Raw genomic sequence first — 21,096 nt, forward strand, 5'->3', positions numbered from 1 at the left:
CTCCTGAGTGCCGACATTATTCTCTGTCCCAGGTGCGGCAGCAAGTGGAATGCACTTTCTGTTCTAATGGAACCCATGCTCGCCAGAGCTCGGGAAACTATTAGTAAACAACTCCATGCTGGTGTTACTATCCTTTGACAAGATGTAATCAAAAGGTCACAAGAGACCCTGCTCCACAGTGCAGCATTCAAGCATTGCTCAAGAGACACCAAATCCCACATGGTGACTGCGGTTTGAGCCCCCAACCAGGTCAGCCTGAACATGTTGGGCAACATGAGTGTCCCAGATCTGATGGGCTGAAGGAGGGGAACCAGAGGATCACAGCATGACCAAATCCTGTGGAGAGTGCTCCTCTCTCTCTCTCTCTTTATCTCTCATGTGATAGAGCACATGCTCTATCAGGAATAATTTTTTTCTTTTTAAACATCAAGACTTGGAGTCTGAGCATCTAAATGCGTGCCCTAGAACTGTTTGATCCTGGATAAGCCATTTAAATCCCCTGATTCCAGTATATGGAGGGTTACAAGAACTGCCTACAGAATTGTTGGAGGGAGGCAGACACAGTGTGTGTGCAAGGAGAGAAAGCAGGCGTTAGTACTTTAGTACACTTTAACAAATAGACACATGTAGGGTTGCTTTTCTGAAATTACTCTTATCTTTGATCTCTAAAACAGAAGAGCTGATGAATCTGACTTTCTGAAACCTAAACCCGGAAGGAAGGGATGGGGGAGACGTTAGTACCAGAGGAAATTTCAAAAATAAACAGCCTCAGTGCTTCTCATAAAAGCTCAGCTTCTGCCAAAGTGGTTATCCCAGAGTTACTTCTCCAGGAAATAGCGAGGAGTGGTGCCCAAGGGAAGAGGGGACAGCCCGGGGCGGTGCCACCTCGGTGACTGGCTTCTGTGCCAGGTCTGGCTGCAATTCCTTCCTGAGCTCTGGGAAACTCAATCATCCTCTTGGCCTGTGGTGTGGGGACTTGGGGGGACCAGTGCTTTCTGGAATAGTGGCAGTGGGAGAAGTGAAGAAATGCCCATGGACAGCCAAGGAAGTGTGCAGACATGCTAAGGAGGGTCAGATCAAAAGCCTGCCAGCACTTTCAGCCTTCGCTCCCAGAACCCCCTTAGCCTGCTCCTCCCTGTGGCAACTCTCATCAGCTCTCCAGTCCTGACCTTGCCCTCCGTGCCCTAAACACCAACTCTCTTTAAAGTCAGTATGTGCAGCCTGAGCCTGCCCTGTTTTCAGGCTGAGCTCAGCTAAGGCGATGCCTCCCAAGGATGTGGATCTTGGCTGCTAGAAAGCCAGGAGAGGCAGAATCTGAGTCATCGCCACCCTGCAGCTTAAAGTTCTCAGTCCTGTTCTGGAATGCCAGGCAGGAACCTGGGGAGAGCCCCCAACACCCACCACCACCACCATTACGCCATGAATCACCCAAACAAGTGAGGACTGGACCCCAGCAGATGCCGCCACCACATGGTGCCATGGCCACAAGGGCCCAGCTCTGCAAGCACCACAGGGAGAACACAAACGAGAGCTGCTGTGAGAGCTAGGTGAAGAATACGTCTCTCGTCCTCCTGGCCGGGATGCACCAGCGCTAGTGGAACTTCAGAGACCACTCTGGGGAAACTTTGGGGAACCTGTGGAAACCAAACGCAGCACACCCTTACCTCTGTGTGCTGCCCAGAGCTGGCAGCTCAAAGGTGAGGCACCTGGCAGGTGAGCTTCTGAAGGGCTGGGCAGGCTGGCTCTGTGGCATAGGGGTAATGCACTGCTCAAGAGAAGTGGATCCCATATGGCCACTCTGATTTCAATCCCCACCTGGTCAGCCTGAAACATGCATGTGAGATTCCAAGATCCGATGGGCTGGAGGACTCGAAGGGGACTGTGGTGTGGCCAGACCCTGGGAGGATGCTTCTCTCTCTCTCTCCTTCTCTCTGCCTATTTCACACTCATATGCATGTGCTCTATTACGAATGGAGAAGGAAAAAAAAAAATAAAGGGCTGGGTGCCAAAGTACCCTGTCTGTACCCCAAAATGCTGGGGCTGGCATTTTCCCAAATCGGTTCCCTCATTTCCCCTCAGGGTTATGCTCAGGCCTACCTGGCAAAGGATGTCTTTAATGTAACCGCCACACAGCTCATGTCCCTTCAGATCAAAATAGTCCATGATGTCCCAGTACCGGGCAGCGATGCGCTCATCTTTGTGCTGGTCACAGCAGCCGAAGGACTCATAGTCAGAGCAAAATTCAAGGTGCAAAGGGGGCTGGAAGGGAGGCCCATAATCCAGGCACTGGGGGTGTCCCTGCAGCAAGCCCACCTGACTCAAAAATGTGAGGCAGAGGCAGAAAATGGCAGAAGAGAGCCAGGGAACCCACCAATTTGGACCACCCAACAGTCTAGGAGTAGACTCTCTCAGCATTTCGGCCTTGAGAACACTCAGGCTGCTGTTTACTCAGGTTGGCTTCCCTGCTCCGCCCGAGTTCTCTCCCTTTCTTCCTTCCCACCACCCCACCCTTTTGCTCTTCTTTCCTTCTCCCGTCACCACCTTACCCCCAACCCCCGCCCAAGTTTACTGAGGTGTTTTCTGAGCAGTGTCCCCTCTGTGGACTTAGTAGTTAAGTGTTCCTGTGAACGCAGTAGGAGGTGTTTCTGTCCCCTCCAATCCTATCTAAACATGAAGCTGGCACAAGTCCCTACACCTAGTACTGAGTTATGGGGGTGCATGGTTGCTTAGCAAAAAGGTCCAATAGTGTCAAAGGCAGACATGCTGTGATTCATCAAAACTGCAGAGTCCCTGTGGTGTGTGGGGGAAGCCAGAAAATTCACACTGGTTTACTGTTTCCCCACAGCTGAGTAGCCAAGTTGCCGTGAGACCATCACATAGTATGTACTCCCAGACATCAGATTCCGTGGAAGGCAAGCTCCCAGTGTTCCACAGTGGTCTGGGAAGATGGAGCAGGGGATGGCGAGAGGCAGTATGCTGTACAGTTCCTGTGACCTGGATAGGTACCTACGTGGAATGGTAACAAGAAAGGATATTTCACAAATTTTGTATGCACAGCAGGAAGCAAGGAGAGGAGAGAGAGAAAGGAAAAGGAGAGTGGGGTGTCTTGGGCGGTTCATGCTGCTGTAACAAAATACCACAGACTGGGTAATTTTAAGTAACAGACATTTATTCTTACAGTTCTGGAGGTTGGGAAGTCCAAGATCAGGGCCCCATCAGGATCAGTTCTGGTGAGGGCCTTGTGCCTCACGAAGGGCACCTTGTTGATGTGTCCTCACATGGCTGAAGGGAAGGGGGGGAACAAATCCACTCCCTCAAGACCTTTTATAAGGGCCCTGATCTCATTTTTGAGGGCTCCTAATAACCCCACCTCTTAATACTAACACAATGGCAATTAAGTTTTGACATATTAATTTTGGGACACATTCAGAGTAGAGCACAAGGAGCGTGGCCCAGAGAAAACAGAGAGTCAACAAGGGCTGTGGATCATTTCATTAGGAAGTACGAGGGGTCTGGGCTCTTTATTTTTGCCAAATCTATACCTGCTTTAGGGGCACGCCTCCTTGCATAGTACATGTCCCAGCATTAGTACTTAGGAATGTGTTTTGCTTTTGAGCATGTCCCCTGCCATAACAAGTCTTCAGTAAGTATTTCTTGAATGAGTGGATGAGGAACAGAGAGTCCCAAATTCACACAACCCCAAACAGAAACAAAGGCACAAAAGCGGCATAAGTCCATGGCACACCTGGTACCTGAGTGCACTCTCCTCTCAATATTTTCCATGGTTCCAATATACCCTAAAATTGCCTTACTGGCAAAATCTTCCCTTTGAAATGTAGATCAAATCCAAGTTTCTTCTAATTCCAGCTATGCCTCTACGGAGAGCAAACTGCCTGGTTCTCCCCTTTGGTAGGAAGTCACTGAGAGTGGCACAGCAGTCACAAGCTGCTCAGTAATGCTGGCTCCATATAGATCATCAGTTCGGTTCCCTGGTCGACTTATACCTGCAGATGTGCCTGTCCGTGATTCTGGCTGGCTGGAAGACTGGGGAGAGGGAGAGACTGTGGTGTGAGACCCAGTTGAGGGTGCTTGACTCTCTGTCTCATTCTTGTAAAAGGAGAAAATAAACTTTAAAAAAATAATAATGGGAGCCAGCAGGTGGCTGGACTCCCACATGGCCGACCGTGGTTCGAGTCCTGCACCTGGTGGCTTGCTTTCTCATTTTCCTCCTCCTCTCTCTCATTCTGTCCCTCTCTGATCAAATTTTAAAAGATAAGTAAATAAATAAAAAGTTGCATATAATAATTCTTTTAAAAAATAATGAGTACTGATGTGTAGATCACTTTAAAGAAAAAAAGGGGCTGGGGGGGCAGTGATGTCAATCTAGCAAAGTCTGTACCCAGAATGCTCTGGATTATGAAAGCCCAAAACAGCATTTTAATGCAAAGGAAATATTAAAAACTAGGGGAAAAGCTAGGAGGAGGATGCCATCAGGATGGTTGCTTTCCTATTTCAAACTGTTCAGTATCCTAACCGGCTGGGTGTTGCTTTTTAGTCAAGGTACAGGATCCCTGATTCATTGATGACTAGGTTGTTTCCATTGGGTTGTTTGTTCCCAGGTCCCATAATGTCACTGCTCCAAAAGCCTTGGGCCGGAGGAGTAGCACTTGGACAAACTTCAACCAGTGAATTCATAGCCACTATTGCCTTCTCAGAAACAGGAGGTAACCATCTGACCCTAGGATATGTAGAAATGATCGCATTCTCTCATTCCTTGTAGAATCTGAGAGTATTTTTTTTATATTCTATTTCCTTTTTCCATAAAAAATATGAAGATAGAATTGGGGCCAAGAGTCATTCCAAGATTAGCAGGGGAAGATCCACTGGCAAGATCTCATTGGACACATGGCGATATGACTTTCTGATTACTGAACCATGTAACATTGCAGATCGGAATACATGACATTTCAGATTAATTACACAAAACATGATTATATAATAACTATGTAACCATTAATTTTATAGCAGATACCTCGGTGTCAATTCAATAAATATGTATTATTATATGCATGATGTTATGCTGGAAAAATGTTTAACAGAAAGTTGATGTATAAAGCAAACTTTTTCAAGGAGTTTATGCTATAAGAAAGGAAAAAGGTGTTCATGGCAGATTTTATTAGGATAACAGTAAGGGAAGAACAAACTGCCATAGGGATTCTAAGGGAAAGCAGCATCAGGCTGGAGGTGACTAACAAAATCTTAGCAGAGGCTGAAAGGGTTCTTAGGTAAGATATGGGTGAAAAAGAACAGAAAGCAAATTTGACTATGAAGTTTCTATGCCCTTTTACTAAGGACTCCAGTCTTTTTCAATGATGACCTCATTTTAGCATGATTTATCTCTGTAAAGACAATCTCTAAATAAGGCCACATTCTGAACTACTAGGGATTAAAACCTCAACAGTTCTTTTATAGGGGACACAATGCCATCTATAAGTAGCTTTATACACACACACACACACACACACACACACACACACACAATTTCATATAGCAAATGCCTTTTTAAAAGTGATGTTGTAGGGGCCAGCTGGTGGCGTGGTAGTTAAGGGCACTGAACTCCCACATGGCCAAGCGTGGTTCAAGTCCCAGACCTGGTGGCCTGCTTTCTCACTTACTCTCTTCCCCCCCCCTTTCTCTGGTTTAATTAAAATAAATAAATAAAATAAAATAAATTTAAATAAAATAATTGCTAAAAATAAAGTGATGTTATAGGCCAGCCCCCTGGCAGCCTCACATAGGGAGTCAGATCCTTCATGGTCAACTATGGTTCAATTCTTGGCCCCAGTAACTTGCAAAATATGATTAATCCTGTGTACATGCATGCCCCAAATCTTAATAGGATGGAGAAATGAAGGAAAAAGGACTTTGATGTGATGATATCCCAGTGAAGGGTGCTTTCCTTTCTCTGGCAAGCACATGCACTCTCTAGTTATTTTTTAAAATGATGTTGAGAAGCCCAGCCACATTAGCACAGCTGTAACACATTGCACTGTGATGCTGGACCCATATGGGAAGGTCCTGGGTTCACATCCTGAGCTCTCCAGGCTGGCTGAGGCTGTAGGTATCCTGAGGATTGAATTAGGATTGTTTTACTCTCTCAGAAGAAATGACCAAATGGACTTAAATGGAAAAAAAGTGACTCTAGAGCCAGCTGGTAGCATGGTGGTTAAGGTGCTGGACTGACACATGGCTGACCGTGGTTTGAGTCCCATGGCTCCTCAAGTGGCTTGCTTTCTTACTTTCCCCCTCTCTCTCTGTCTCTTTATGGTGAGTACATGTGCCTCTAAATAAATAATTCTTAAAAAAAAAAAAAAGTGACACTGAAAAGCTAGAGTCGTTTCTAATCCTAGGATCGGGTCATGAAACAGAATAGTAAACATATATAAAGAAATGTTCTAACTAGTAGTTTCTTATGTAGTTTACTGATTCTCTTATAAATCTCTGCCTTCACACTATCAATATCTCCACAATCTGAAAATGAACTGGTGTAGTTGAGATTAGGCCAAGTATAACTCTCTCACTTGCATTATACTATGCGTTACTTATCAAAGAATCTTCTCACATTACATTTCATTTGCTCTATGCAATTCTCTTAAAGTAAGGCAGATATTATATTGCCGGTGCAGACTAGTGAATTAAGTCTCAGGAAGGTTCAGTAAAATACTTAGGGTTCCCCTTTATATGAATGGGAAAAAATAGCAATAAAATTCAGGCGTTCTGAATTACAGCATAGACCTTTTTCATTTCATCATGATGTAGCTTTTGCTCATCCTTCATGAAGAAAACTCTGTGTTAGATCCAGTCTATAAAAGCACTTAGAGCAGGACCTGTAGTGAGCAGTTAAAATGATGTACACTGAAAGCCAGATTCAGCTAGTCCTGTAATCTAATGGTTAAAAGAGCAGTGGTTGGGACCAGCAGAAGGCATAATGGCACATTGCTGAACTCCCATGTAGTCTACTGAGGTTTGAGTCCCGGATCTGCAGCTTAAAACTCACACTGGGCACATGTGTGTGCTTACTCAAAATCCTGAAAGGAGAATAGAGGAAAAGAGACTGCGGCATGGCCATCCCACTAGAGGGTGATTTCTTGCTTTTGTATCTCTGTATCTCTCTGTCTCTCCAGCAAGTGCACATGCTCTTATAGCAAAAAATCTCTCCCTAAAATAAAAGAGTAGTAGTTAAGGAGGTTGGGGGGGGCTTATAACAGCTTTATTGAAATATAATTCACACCACACATGGCTGACCATGGTTTGAATCCTGGTCCCAGAAGCTTTAAAAACACACTGGGCATGTGTGTGTGTACATGCATGCCCCAAATCCTGATAGGATGGAAAAACAAAGAAAAGATTAAGGTATGACCATGCCCCACTGTGCTTTCTCCCTCTCTAGCAAACACACACACACTCTCTGACAACTAAAATAAAAAGAAAGCCAGATCCCACATGGATGACTGCAGTTCGAAGCATAGCCCTGGAGGCTTGTCCCAGTGATCAGGAGAATCCATAAATCCTATTTTGTAACTTTTACCTAAAGCTTTCAAGGAACACAGGCCCTGATTTTCACCTATGCTGTGAGATTTTGTCTACACTTCTTGGTCTTCTATTCCTACAGTATTGAACTTACGCAGAACTCTTACACAACTCTATCATGAACTCCCAGCAGTAAAGTTAGCAGTATTCATGAGGCGGCTTTAACCTGGTTTATTTGGTTCTGTAAGAATGCCTACTTATTTTATATCATAAGGCTGTATACTTCTTTATTGATAGATTTACCTTACTAAGTATAAAATAATACTAAAATAGAAATTCCTGACAAAGCATTAAGGAAACATTTGTTCCTTAATGTTTTTGCAGATGGTTTTAAATTAGTAGGAGTATATGCCAATGGGAAAAAAGTGTGGTTTGCCATCTAAACATCAGATTTTCTCTGTAGTGAGCCTTCATGGAATCCAATTACTAGTTACCTGAACAGTAAATGTATAAGAGCCAAGACATTCTGAAGAAGCACTTACTCTACCAATCATAACATGCTACAAAGCTCAGTTCATGTTGCAGGAAAGTTGTTACTGGCTTCTGATCATGCTTTCCCACTGGGTTTTCTGTGCCACTCTGGGACGCTATTTCCCTGGCAGAGATTCCTTAACTGTCCAGCTGCCTACTGTTGCATCCTGGTTTGCAAGAGAAAAGAGAGGTGCTACATGAGTTCTAAAGAACTTCTTAGACCTGTGCCAGGCAATATAAATGTTTTTAAAGTTAGGCGCGTGCCAACTGAAAGCAGGCCACATCCTCCACCTCTCTGGCCCAAATTAGTCCTCTAGAGTTGAGGGTTCCTCTCTAGACAAAGGTCACTTAGCCCCAGTTGCCATGTCTTACTAACAAAAGAGAATGAGAAATCCTTTTCTAAGTCCTCCTCTCTGAAATTCTTCAACAGAACTCATCACCAACATATTTTTTTCATGGTGGTAAGCCGAACATGGATCAATCAGAATCTAAAAGAAGACCATAGATTCATTGCGCAGAATTACAAATTACATTTTATTACATAATAATTAGAGAAAAATTATCCAGAAATAATAACTAGTTAGAGCAAATTCTCTAATTAAACAGATTTTATATTTGAAGAATTATCCTTTAATAAATGTTATATTTAACGTTATAAAAAAGGAAACATATACATGATATTTATAAATAGCAAAGGCAGTGGGATCATTTCTCTACCTATAAATGGTAATTAAAAAATACAAAAATAACTTTCTGGAGCTATATAAACCACCTTCTTAAAACAACAAATAAATACATTCATTAAACTATCTAATGTAGCCACCTCTAAATGACTAAAATTCAGTATCAGAGTCCTGGATTTACAATACTGTATTTTTTTACTGATTTCTTCATCCGCTTAATTTTCTTCTTCAAGACTTGATGATCTTGTTTTAAAATATATCGAAAATATCTACAACCTAAAAATAAAATGAATAAATAGAATTTTAATACTTACCATCAAAATTTTCAAGTATATGTCTACAATTTTAAAATTCTGCTTCAATTCTGGTATGCTAAAGATGAATAGAAACAAGACATTTCTGATCCATCATAATTAAATTTAACTTCTTTTCTACTCTTCCACCCATACCCCAGTTATGATAATATGCGTATTATATGTTATCAGGTATTAAAGGTACCTTTTCCAAAAGCAAATTACTATAGCTTTCTTTTCATCACTACCTTGGTAATTAGCCAAAGTGTCACGTAAAACATTAAGAAAGTTCTCTGTAGAAAACACCGATGTGAATAATTAGAATAAACATAGCACAGGGCGGAAGAGATCAAACATTACTCATTCTAGTCATCTAGCAAGCAGCTAGATGGAGATCACGTAGCTCTGACAATAGTGCCTCGAGCTTATCAGAATGCTCTTCACACTCACTGCAAAGAGGACCATCTGTTAAATATTTCAGGGAAATGACTCAAATTTGTGAGAAAAATGTAAACTGGATATTATAAGAAATTTTTACAATTGGTAAGTGAATGAGATCATATATCACATGTGAAAAATTAATTTCATGCTTGTCTCAATTCATATAGTTTCCCATTTTCTCTGGAAAAATGCTATGATATATACTATGATAGTTGAGTAAGCATTTTATCATCCCTGAAAATACTATGTCAGAATTATTGGCTAGGAAGCAGTGCTGTGTGTTACAAAAATAATTTGTGTTTCTAAATGTAATACACCACTTTAATAAAACCAAAATATTTTGTACATAGATTTATGCTTCTGCCTATAAAGTTGGAAAGAACTTTGTTCTCACCCTACCATAGAGAAAATAAAATCTGAATAAACTATAAATCAAGACTCTTCCTAAGTCAACTGTAAGCTAAAGTTCACAGAAGAACCAAGGAGCCAAATTCTGAGGAAAGACCACTTGAAGGAGAAATGGTCCTGGATTGCTTTTAGCAGAGCATGAGAATAGTCACTATGCTACACTCTGAGCAGAAAGCAACGGCTGAGGAGGACTAAGATTTGAATCCTATAATATAATGACTGGAACCAGAGCAAGCAGAAAACCAGCTTAACTCTTGAATAGACAGACAACCTCACCTGAACATCCTGACAAGAGGTGTGTCCACTTCAGCAATATGATGCCATAGTTCAAAAAAACTCTAAAATCCAAAATTAAGATATCTGGTCCTAAGCAATTAAGGTAAGGAATATTCATCCTGAATGGAGCTATTAAAGGGGGCTGGGCGGACCAGCAGTTGGCATAGTGGCTATGTCGCTGGAATCCCATGTAGTTGACCATGGTTCGAGTCCAGGTCCTGGTGGCTTAAACTCACGTTGGGCGCGTGTGCGTGCGTGCCCAAGATCCCGAGAGGAGAATGGAGGAGAAGGGATTGCGGCATGGCCATCACCCCTAGGGCGTGATTTCTTGCTTTGTCTCTCTGTCTCTCTCTGTCTTTCTGGTGAGTGCATGCACCCTATTGCTAAAATCTCTCAAAAAAAAATTTAAAAATAAAGGGGGCTAGGACCAGCAGATAGTGTAATGGTTATATTGCTGGACTCTCACATGGCCAACTGTGGTTCAGAGGTCCCAGACCTAGAGGCTTGAAACTCACACCAGGTGCATATGTGTATACATGCCCAAGATCCCGAGGAGAATGGAGGAGAAGGGATTGTGGTGTGGCCATTCCCCCTGGGGGTGATTTCTCACTTTGTTTCTCTGTCTCTTCCTAACTCTATGGTAAGCACACATGCCCTATAGCAAAAATCTCTCTAAAAAAAATAATAAATCAAGGGGGCCAATAAAGAATATTTTTAATTTAAAAGTACTCTGATGCAATGGTCACTTGATGTTTAGAATGATCATACAAGCAAATAAGGACAGGTACCACAGGTATTATGATGTCCTTTTCACAGAGGTTTCCCAAAGGTTAACTGGTTAGCCCAAGAGAATTAGAAAATTAACCCAGGCCTGCTCAAACACAGATACCTCTAGATAGTTCTATACTCATATAGTAGTAGAAAATAACAACCAAAATAGTATTCCTGTTCCTTGTCATCAGCATATTAAAGAGCAATTTTTAAATTATTTTTCTTTTTATTAATCCTTTTCCTTCTATAAAAGCAATATTTTACTAATTTTAGTAACTGTCCGAAACATTCCCTGAGAAGACTGATTCAAAAATAATTCCAAAAAAAAAAATACAAACTATATCCAAAAGTGAACTGAAGACATCTCTTTAGGACACCTTAAACTCCTTGGCAGCATGCAACTTACTAGAGTCACTGCAAAGTTTATTTTCTAGACATATTTTGTAGCAACTTCATTTCCATCCTGGCCACCTTTTCATATTTCAGCAGTACAAAGCAGGTGAAAGATTTATCAGCCGAAATATCCCATGAAGAAAAGATCAATTTTCTCTTTGAAGAGAATTTTTTGAAAGGTTAATAGATAGTATTATTTTTCTCAAAGGGAGAAACTTTTTCATCTTTACAGGAACAGATACATAAACATAATATAGGTTGAGCATCCCTAACCCCAAAATCTAAAAATCCAAAATGCCCCAAAATCCAAAATGTTCCAAAAATCCAAAACTATTTGAGCACCCAGGTGATTTCGAAGTCAAAAATTCTACACCTGACCTCATGTGATGGGTCACAGGCAATATGCTACAACACGAATATATTATAGAAACCTTCAGGCATGTATATAAGGTGTATACTGAAAATGTAAATGAATTCTGTGTTTAGACTTGAGACCCAAAATATCTAAATATGTACATGCAAATAAATATGTATATGCAAAAAAATCTGAAATTCAAAACATTTCAGATAAAGGATATTCAACCTGTATAGAGCAATCAAATAACAATGAAGCCAAATAATACTTTTGTACTTTTAATAAACAACCTCAGTAAACTTTCTATACAGCAAGGTCACATGGTTATTTACTATGAAAACATCCTGCATTGCGTTTCTTGACAACACTCAAGTAGAAAAACCAATCACAAACTAAGAAATCACTGTTTCTAATCCATGGGATTCCTTACAAAAACATCACTCGGGGACCAGCAGTTGGTGTAATGGCTATGTCACTGAACTCCCATGTAGCCAACCGTGGTTCGAGTCCCAGACCCGGTGACTTAAACTCACGCTGGGCGCGTGTGTGCGCGTGCCCAAGATCCCAAGAGGAGATTGGAGAAGTGACTGCGGCATGGTCGGGTCCCCCATGGGGGTGATTTCTCGCTTTCTGTCTCTCTCTGTCTTTCTGGCGAGCGCATGCACCCTATGGCAAAAACACCTCTCAAAAAAAAAAAAAAAATCATCACCTGGTCCCAGTTCAGGATTATTTCTTCCATTCAACAGTTATTTCTGAGGCATCTAGTAGCCTTAGATACCAAATTAGGTGAGCTCTAGGATGAATGAACAATCATTCTTTTATCACTGCAAAATCAGTCAAATGCTGTCAGGATTAGAACAAGTAAATAAAGTGTTGTTTTGTTGTTTTTTTGTTTTTTAAAAAAAGACACATACCTTTTCCTAAGAGTATTCCAGCTACAAAAGCTTTCTCACATGCCAAAGTTGTATCTTCTTTCCAATCACTTTTTGCCCAAAAGTAGCTGAAATGAAAGCTGGGCCACCAGTTTTTCCTAGAGTTCCACTCTTCCTGAACCCATGCTCGGTGGTCTCTGCAAAGAAAATTGTCAAAAGAGTAATTCGATGATGGGGAAAAATCCATGTCAGAATCTGACTTTCAGTAGAATCTGTGGAAGATGACAAGGAAGATGCTTCCAAATGAAATTGTGAGTATGGCCTAGGCTTAACACATGATCGGCAACAGCATGAAGGCAAATCCATTTTCATTTTCTTCACTCTCCACATCTCATCCTTGATTTCTAGTTAGTATGATATAGCTCAATAGTTAACAGCATAGACTCTGACGCCAGAATCCTGAATTCACATCTCAGATCTTGTACTTACTGACAGTATGATCCTGGGCAAGTTGCTTAACCTCTCTCAACTTCAGTATTCTTGGGGATATTAATGGTATCTTTCTCATAGCACTGTTACTAGTTATTAGGATTAAACTAGTCCAACAGTATGGCAGAAATCATACAAAGTTCTTTGCATGGTACACAGTAAATGTTCAATAAGTGTTCTCAATTATTATTACTTACAAGTTACTTTAAAACTTCACTAACAATTAATGCTGCCAAGAATTACTATCCAAATTAAGATGCCATTATTACACAAACACATGAATACACAAGATCAGACAGTTAAGCTCAGGCAATGCTACTGGTTCATCATAATCTTTTATTGTGTACATTTAAAGTATAGAACATGTTTTGATATTCGTATATGCAGTTAACTTTTCATGTGTATGGTGGGAGCATCTAAGATCTACTCTCTTGGTCAATTTCCTTAGTCAATATTGTATTCAATACCATTATTATTTATTAACTATAGTCCTCATGCTGTACCTTAGATGTTTCCAATTTAGTTGGGCAAACCTTACTTGACATCTGTGTGCCTCCTATGGTATACTTCCACAGTTTGAAAGAATGAATAGTACATTTCTCTGCCTTCCAAAACCTTACAGTGTAGTAGGTATATAGAGAACACTGTACAAAAAGTGTGTGAACATATCACACCAAAAACACTGTATAATCAGCACTATTCAGATCTCCAAAGTTAGATCTGAAGCCTGAAGCAAGTTCCAACTGATAATGAATATCCTAACCAACTAAAATAAATGTAATAAATAAATAAAATTTAAACTTGTGATATCCTTTCTTCTTATACACTAGTAAAAATAATAAGAGCCACTTACTTCTTTTTATTCAAATTGTGACACTAAGGATATTATGGATAATAACATATATATATATTAACAGTATATATTATCAGAGGTATAGTTTAAGATACCCACCTCACAATATACTTATTGAATGAATAATCTATGGTGATCTTCTTGGATCCTAAAAACCCCCACTGAAAATGACTGTAAACAGCCAGAAGGAAAGCTGTTTCCCATAATCTTAGAAGATAAGGGCACTCAAATCACAAGGAGATTTACGTTCTTTCTCATAGAGCGGGAGTGATCCTTTCTAGTTCTCATTTTTATTTCAAACACATACTCAGCAATGTAATGCTAAGGTACAGCACTTGTTTCAATAACACAAAAAAAATCTCAACAGAAGACCAGCTGCAGTGGCCTGCACTGTTAAGATGCTGCTGCTCCACAGGCTGAGGTCATGAGGGAGGCCTAAGTTCAATTCCAGGACTGACCGACCTGAAGGCCAAGCATGTGCTCAGCTATAATCTCAGCTATGGAGATTGAGGCACAAAATTTGTTAGCTGGAGGCGGGTCTGTGCAACACTGTAAGACCTCATCTGGAGACCAGCAGATGGCGTAATGGCTATGTTGCTGGACTCCCATGTAGCCAACCGTGATTTGAGTCCCAGACCCAGTGGCTTAAACTCACGCCGGGTGTCCCGAGAGGAGAATGGAGAAGGGATTGCTGCGTGGCCATACCCCTAGGGGGGTGATTTCTCGCTTTCTGTCTCTGTCTTTCTGGTGAGCACACATGCCCCATACCCCATAGCAAAAACCCCACAAAAAAAAAAAAAAAAAAAAAGACCTCGTCTGAAAAAGCCAAGCACAGTAGCATGTGCCTGTGTTCCCAGCTACTCAGGAGGCTGAAGTGGGAGAATCAGGACACAGCCAAGACCCCATCTGAGAAAAAAAATCTCGACTAATGTTTACACATTACACTTGTAACTATGGAGCTCCTTGCTTCTGGAGTAAAGGTACTCAGAAGAAAGCAGATGAAGACATAGTTTTAAAAATTCACAAACATGAGCAAAGAACTTTACTTAAAAACTGATGGATAGTGGTCAAAATATTGGGAAATATTATTTATGATGATCCAATAATAAATATTGTTTTTTACTTACCCCATTAAGATCTGTCTCAAATATTTTGCCAAATATTTCCAAGCAGTTATATTCTTAGTGCATCCAGCAAAATCTAAGACTCCAAACAGTACCTCCAGCCCAAGTTTATGGTGTTCTTCTTTCTCTGCAATGGTCGTATGTTTGAGTTTACATAAGGTATTAAAATGCACAAAACTAAATTGTTTGTGTGCGCATATATAGTTCACAAAATACTACCGAATTGTAAGCCTTCTGATCTGGTTAACAGTTTATCATAACAATACATTCTGTTCATTTTTTTTATGACAAATCTGAAGAATTCAAAAGCTTAGCCCATGCCAATGAGGTTACCGTGTCGAGTACTCCCTTTAAGGGTTATAGTCCTCAGTTACTACTGAAAATATTAAAGTACCTGCTTTATCTGTGCATTTCAACTGGGGATAGCTAACTCACCTCCCTTTATGAAGAAGGATGCTCTCCATACTGAAGTCTTGGAGGGATTAAAATGTGGCATACATATAAAGGGATGCCATTTCTTTCTTGCTAACTATTGCCTAAGATTCTATAATAGGAGCTGATAAACTTTTTCTGTAAATAGCCAGAAGGTAAACATTTTAAGCTTTGTGAGCTCTACAGTCTCTATCACAACTACACAGCTTTGCAGGAATAATGCAAAAGCAGCCATAAACACTACATAAAAGAATGGACTCAGGCTGGCAGGTGGCATGGTGGAAGGGGTGCTGGGCTCCCACGTGGCCGACCACAGTTCAAGTCCTGAATCTGGCGGCCTGCTTTCTCATTCCCCACCACCCCCCTGGTCCCTCTATGGTCAAATTAAAAATAAATAAATAAATAAGGTTAAATCAAATAATTCCTTAAATTCCTTTTTGTTTTTTTTTTTTCTTTTGGAGAGATTTTTGCTATAGGGCACATGCGCTCACCAGAAAGAAAGAGAGACAGAAAGCAAGAAATCACCCCCCGGGGGGATGGACACGCCACAATCCCTTCTCCTCCATTCTCCTCTCGGGATCTTGGGCATGCACGCACATGCGCCCAGAGTGAGTTTAAGCCACCGGGTCTGGGACTCAAACCAAGGTCGACTACATGAGAGTCCAGTGACATAGCCATTATGCTAACTGCTGGTCCCCCTGAATTTTTTTTTAAATGGGCTCAATTTATACAAATAGACAAGAGGTGGGTTTGGTCCCTGGACCATAGTTTACTAATTACTAGTCTATACCTTGTCTACAAAGAGAGATATAAAATGAAAACTATTTACCTGATTTTCTAAGTAATGTATGAAATTCTAACATCAGTTTATGAGATGGTACAATCTGATACAAAATCTGTAAGAAAGAAAAGTCTTGTAATTTTTGCATATCTGTAAAGACATTTCTGAAATTTTATCTTACTTTCAAATAAAGTTCTTGTCTAAATGTTCTTGGCAAATGAATCAATGATGTTAAAAAAATTTGCTTTTTCCCAGTTTCAATGTGAGTATAGAAAAGCATTCTCTATAGAACAATTTTGGGTTTTTTTTGGAGAGGTTTTTGCCATAGGGCACGTGCGCTCGCCAGACAGAGAGACAGAAAGCAAGAAATCCCCCTAGGGGGGATGGCCACGCCGCAATCCCTTCTCCTCCATTCTCCTCTCGGGATCTTGGGCATGCACGCACAAGCGCCTGCCGTGAGTTTAAGCCACTAGGTCCGGGACTCGAACCGGTCGACTACATGGGAGTCCAGCGACATAGCCATTACGCTAACTGCTGGTCCCAACAATTTTTTTTTTTTTTAAATCCCTGCTAACAAGATTGTCAGGAAAGGAGATGGTGCAGTTGTAATATGCCTAAGTCCACATGGGAAAGGTCCTGGGTTTGCTTCTGGGATGTGCCTGGGCATGCGGGACATACACAAGGATGTCTGTGATCCAGAACAGCTGAGACTAGCGGAAACTATAGCGAGGAGACCCAGTTGGGGATGCCCATATCTCCCTCACATTTTATTTCTCTCACTGAAGAAATAAAAATTAAAAATTTTAAAAATTAAAAAAAAAATTCAAATAAACAGCATAGGAAAATTGGGAGAAATTAATGGAGACTTTTTATTTGTTCCTTATACATGCTTTATACATGTCTATACTATTCACCAAACTTAAAATAATTTTTCGGGACCAGCAGTTAGCGTAATGGCTATGTTAGTGGACTCCTATGTAGCCGACCGCGGTTCGAGTCCCAGACCCAGTGGCTTAAACTCACGCCGGGCACAGGTGTGCACATGCCCAAGATCCCGAAAGGAGAATGGAGAAGGGATTGTGGTGTGGTCATTCCCCCTGCGGACTGATTTCTTGCTTTCTATCTGTCTGTCTGTCTGTCTCTCTGTCTCCCTCTCTGTCTGTCTTCCTGGCAAGTGCATACGCCCTATAGCAAAAAACCTCTCCAAAAAAAAAGACAATAATCTTATAACAGCTATGTCCATTTAAAAAATATAATTTAAAAAAAAAACATAAAATATTTTTTTTTCAAAAGCTAGGGCACAGAGTATCACATAGAAAATATATTTAGGGACCAGCAGTTAGCATAATGGCTATGTTGCTGGACTCCCACGTAGCCGACCGCAGTTTGAGTCCCAGACCCAGTGGCTTAAAACTCACGCCAGGCGCATGTGCGTGCGTGCCCAAGATCCTGAGAGAACGGAGAAGGGACTGAGGCGTGGCCACCCCCATGGGGGGTGATTTCTTGCTTTCTGTCTCTCTGTCTCTGTCTGTCTGGTGAGCGCACGCGCCTATAGCAAAAAAAACTCTCCAAAAAAAGAAAATATATTTAACATTCACTGATCAAAAGAAATCACAGAATAGTAACAAAATAAGCAAATATATATATATAAATAAATAACAAGAGGAGAGAGCAAGATTAGAGATTGTGTTCAGAAACACAGTATACTAAACGATTTTAACAGCCTTTTTATATAATAGGAACATTTTAAAGGTTTTTCTTTTTAAGAATAGGAACAATAGGGCCAGCAGGTGGTGTGGTGGTTAAGGCACTGAACTCCCCCATGGTCAACCATAGTCCAAGCTCTGAACCTGTCAGCTTGCTTTCTTACTTTCCCTCCCTCCCTCCCTCTCTCCCCCCCACCCTCGTGAACACATGTGCCCTACAGTAAATGTTAAAATAATAAATAAAATTAAATTTTAAAAGAAGTTTTTAATTTAAAAAAAAAAAAAAAAGAAGAAGGAAAACTGGGCCAGCCAGTTGCACAGTGGTCAAGGCAGGTGGATCCTACACAGTCGTCTGCAGTTTTGAGTCCCAAACCTGGTGCCTTGAAAAAACTGGACCTATATTTGTGTGTGCCTAAAACCCTGAGGAAAAAGAGAGAGAAGGTATTGCAGTGTGGCCATCTCCCCAAGGGAGTAGGAGGTGCTTTCTTGTTTTTTCTTTCTCTTTCTCTGTCTCTCATAGACAAACACATGTACCATGTAGCCGAAAAAACAGGAAAGAAAAAAGAATAGGTAGAGTTATCTTTATAAATATTCAAAATATAGGATTTAAATTAAAGCTCTACTTAATATTAAAAATTAATTCATTCTGTCTGCTTGCTGGGGTACTTTGACTTAACACTGAAATACTTTCCAACAAAATGAGAAGTGTTGTTACTTCTCAGTACAGGCTTTAAAAAAAAATAAATTAAAATCAATAATCAAGATCAATATACCATTTCATAAAACATTATTAAATAATATTATATTATCAGTTCCTATAAAAGTGACATTAGTCTCATGATTTATGGAATTTCATACATGGAGCAACTCATTTTTCTAAAACTTTATTAATAAACTATACCACATGTACTAGAAATTATACAGATCTAAGTGTGACATTTACTACTTTTTTTTACAAAGTTCAAATCAGCTCTTCAAATATTAGGGGTTCTTTTTGATTTATGTGCTTTTGCCCTGTTCTCCTAGAACTCCAATTACCAAGTACTTTGTATATTCTTTTCTGTACTTTTCCGTCATTTTGCTCTGTGCTTTTGCTTAATATTTTCTATGCAGTTCATTGATTCTTTTGTTATGTCCAATCTGCTATTAAACCCATCTATTGAGTTCTTATTCCAAATATTACATTTTTCAAAATGATAAACAGTTTCTCTAAATTCTTGTCTTGAACATAAGTGTTCAACATAGTTATTTGCTGTAACATTTTTGAAAATATTTTCAGGGACCAATCCTACAGCCTAGTAAGGAAGCGCGAATCCATATGGTCAACCATGATTTGAATCCTAGCCCTGGTGGCTTGGAAAATATGCTAGGTGTGTGTACGCACATGCCCAAAATCCCAACATGATGAAGAAATAGAGATGGGATTATGGTGTGACCATGCCCCATTGGGAGTGCGTTCTACCTCTCCCCTGTCCCTCTCTGGAAAGTGCACGTATCCTTTGACAATGAATTAAAAAAAAAAAAAATCACTAGTGAGTGATTAACACCAGAATGAAGATACCGTGTTGCTATTGTGGTTAAATATCCTTAACATTTTATCTTCCAAATGTGTAAAATGAAATCTTGGAGAATAAAATTTAAAAAGAATCTTCACAAGTATTATATTGGGACCCAGCCTATAGGCACAGTGGTTAGCAAAGTGAACTGCAGTGCTGAAAGCTGCATCGCCAACTGTGGATTTGAATCCCTGGGTTGTCGTGGAAACAGGCCAGATATACATACATGGCTTGGAAACAGACCAGATATACATACATGTGATCAAGATACTGATGAGGGCTGACTCTATGGTGCACCGTAATACGCTGCTCCAGAGAAGCCAGATCCCAGGGCTAGCAGGTGGTATGGTGGTTAAAGAGCTGGACCCCAACATGGTCTGAGTCCCAGACCTGGTGGCTTGAAAATCATGCCAGGCACATGTGAATGTGTGCCCAAAATCCCAGGAGGAGAATGAAGGAAAAGGCACTGAGGCACAGCCATCCCCCTAGGGGATGATCTCTCAACTTTCCCTCTCACTGTCTTTCTCTGGCAAGCATATGCACCCTATGGCAAAAATCTTTAAAAAATACCAAAAAAAAAACAAAAGAGGAGGAGGAGGAGGAGAAAAAGAGAGAGAGAGAGAAGCCAGGTTCCACATGGTGGTTACAATTTTAATTCCTTGCCCAGTCAGCCTGAAACATGTTGGGCATGCAACAAACTGGAGGACTGGAAAAAGGGAAATCACAGTGTGATCAGAACCTATGGAGGCTGCTGAACTTTCTCTTTCACTCACCCACTTTCACTCTTATGCATATGTATGCACTCCATTGTAAATAAAGAAAAAAGATCCTGATGAGCTAGAGGGCCAGGAAAGGGGGGGTCACAGCAGGACCCTGTCCAGGGCTCTTCTCCCTCCTCCTCTCAGTCTCATGTGCACACACACTCTCTATCATGATAAAAAAGATAAACTTTTGAAGATGTTATTATGTTATTAACTTTTATTATGTTAAGTAAATCAAAGACTATTGAAAAAATTATAAAATATAGCTCACACATCTGAAGGTTTGAAAATATCAATTTTTATGAACACAAAAACATATATTAGAACTAACTAATCTTTTAAAAGATTAGGAAAAAAATTTTATTTGTTGAGGATAAAAACGACTTTTCTTTTTCTTTCTCCTACAAAATACCAAGATTAAAAACTGACTGTGGGGGGACCAGTAGGTGGCATGGTGGTTGAGGTGTTGAATTCCTACATGGCCGGCTATGGTTCAAGTCCAGGACCTGGCAGCTTGCTTTTTCAAGTTTTTTTTTGAGTTTTTTTTTTTTTATATGGCGCATGCACTCGCCAGACAGAGACAGACAGAGATAGAAAGTGATAAATCACACCCCGGGGGGATGGCCACACTGCAATCCCTTCTCCTCCATTCTCCTCTCAGGATCTTGGGCATGCACACGCGCCCAGCATAAGTTTAAGCCACCCGGTCCAGGACTCAAACCATGGGAGTCCAGCAACATAGCCATTATGCCAACTGGTCGTCCCACTTTCTCGATTTTCTTTTCTCACTATCTTTCTCTGGTCAAATTTAAAAATAAATAATTTTAGCAAATAAAATTAA

General features: G+C 40.7%; 2 protein-coding genes across 7 annotated transcripts in view; both read right to left on the minus strand.

The window, feature by feature from the left end:
- HHIPL2 (HHIP like 2) overlaps window positions 1-2,514 on the minus strand; it is a 30,152-nt gene extending 27,638 nt beyond the window's left edge. Inside the window, exon 1 of the mRNA XM_006170188.3 lies at window positions 2,098-2,514. Within this exon, the coding sequence (XP_006170250.1) occupies window positions 2,098-2,415 (318 nt within the window). The 5' untranslated portion in view covers window positions 2,416-2,514. The remainder of the gene's footprint in view (window positions 1-2,097) is intronic.
- A 357-nt stretch (window positions 2,515-2,871) lies between these two features.
- Window positions 2,872-21,096, minus strand: part of TAF1A (TATA-box binding protein associated factor, RNA polymerase I subunit A) — a 39,755-nt gene continuing 21,530 nt past the window's right edge. For 5 of the 6 annotated variants that reach the window (XM_014584898.2, XM_014584899.2, XM_014584901.2 and 2 more), the window contains 4 exons: window positions 16,281-16,347; window positions 15,023-15,146; window positions 12,596-12,750; window positions 8,577-9,020 (listed from right to left, as the gene is read on the minus strand). In XM_014584898.2, the coding sequence (XP_014440384.1) occupies window positions 8,908-9,020; window positions 12,596-12,750; window positions 15,023-15,146; window positions 16,281-16,347 (459 nt within the window). In that variant the 3' untranslated portion in view covers window positions 8,577-8,907. Of the gene's footprint in view, window positions 3,007-8,576; window positions 9,021-12,595; window positions 12,751-15,022; window positions 15,147-16,280; window positions 16,348-21,096 lie in introns of those variants that run through there. The other variant, XM_014584900.2, reaches the window with a different exon arrangement.

Source organism: Tupaia chinensis, unplaced genomic scaffold (genome assembly GCF_000334495.1).
Source record: "Tupaia chinensis unplaced genomic scaffold, TupChi_1.0 Scaffold148108_1, whole genome shotgun sequence".
Taxonomy (NCBI): Eukaryota; Metazoa; Chordata; class Mammalia; order Scandentia; family Tupaiidae; genus Tupaia; species Tupaia belangeri.